Source organism: Priapulus caudatus, unplaced genomic scaffold (genome assembly GCF_000485595.1).
Source record: "Priapulus caudatus unplaced genomic scaffold, Priapulus_caudatus-5.0.1 Scaffold13083, whole genome shotgun sequence".
In the NCBI taxonomy this organism is placed as follows: Eukaryota; Metazoa; Priapulida; class Priapulimorpha; order Priapulimorphida; family Priapulidae; genus Priapulus; species Priapulus caudatus.
The window spans coordinates 1-1,238 of NW_014590144.1; the positions used below are offsets into that span (position 1 = coordinate 1).

Genomic DNA, 1,238 nt, shown 5'->3' on the forward strand with positions numbered 1-1,238 from the left:
TACCGGCAAAACTATGGATCACGCCGCCCGCTTCAAGTTTGTTTTTACGCAATAAGCTAATGACCTTGTCCATGGCTTTGCGCACGTGAACGATCACCGGTAGGGCATGATTTTTTGCCAACTGCAATTGCTCGATAAATAATTGCATCTGCCATTTTTCATCAACGCGGGAATGAAAAAAATCCAGACCACATTCGCCGACAGCCACTGGCTGCTCTCGATCCAGCCATTCGTCGAGTTCACGCAAATGCTCAGTCTGGTGCTGATCGGATAAACATCGGGTGTAAACCATAAGCAGGATAAACGCCTTCGTATTCTTCAGCGATTTGTTTGACCTTGCCCCAGCGACTGGCAGTCGTGGCCGGCAGCACAATCTGATTGACGCCTTGCATTCGGGCACGCGCAATTATGTCGTCACGGTCAGTGTCATAACGATCATCATCAAGATGACAATGGCTATCAATCAACTGCATTTAGAATGCAAAAAATAACTAAAAATCGCATGTAGGTTATCCATATATAGATATCATTTTAACGCCAGGTACCGCATTGTATCGCGCCGCGGCCACTATAATTGTTCGGTCAAATTGTGTAGACTAGCACCTGCGCAACCCAACGTTTTATGTTTTCACTATCATTCTCTGCTGGATAACTCCAGAGACCAATTCGCGGATAAAGTTTGCTCAAGCCTGGTAAATCAACAGTCATAAAGTGGGGCGCTGCTACCCTCTTCGCCTATGCCGCCTGGCATTTGGCAAGCATAGTACCAACTGTCGAAATTGCCTGGGTAAGCTGCATTCTGATTCTGACCATTTACCTTTTTTCATTCGAAATCATCGGTGTCGATGAAGCCGCGATTTCGATCATGGTCATGCTGGGTGTTAGCAATATACTGGCACCGTTCATGGGACTGGAAAAGGGCCTGGTCGACACTCAGCATCTATTTGATGGTTTTTCCAGTAATGCAGTTATGTCGATAATTGCCGTGATGATTATCGGTGCGGGGCTGGATAAGACCGGTATGATGAGTAAGGTCGCAGGCTTTATTCTGAAAGTAGGCGGCACGACCGAAAAGCGCATCATCCCGATTATTTCAGGCACAGTCGGCATCATTTCCTCTTTCATGCAAAACGTCGGTGCCGCAGCATTGTTCCTGCCGGTAGTCAGTCGAATTTCGGCCCGCTCCGGGTTGCCCATGTCGCGCCTGCTCATGCCCATGGGTTTCACCGCAATCCTTG

The 1,238-nt window shown here is 48.0% G+C and overlaps 1 protein-coding gene across 1 annotated transcript; it reads right to left on the minus strand.

Moving 5' to 3' along the window:
* Positions 1 to 64: 64 nt before the first annotated feature.
* LOC106820421 (uncharacterized deoxyribonuclease YjjV-like) lies at positions 65 to 473 on the minus strand (the record flags this gene model as incomplete). Its single annotated transcript, XM_014824938.1, has 2 exons — positions 264 to 473; positions 65 to 148 (listed from the first exon to the last, which is right to left on the minus strand). Coding segments are annotated over exons 1-2 (294 nt in total), but the record flags the coding sequence as incomplete, so codon positions are not given.
* Between the last annotated feature and the right edge of the window lie 765 nt (positions 474 to 1,238).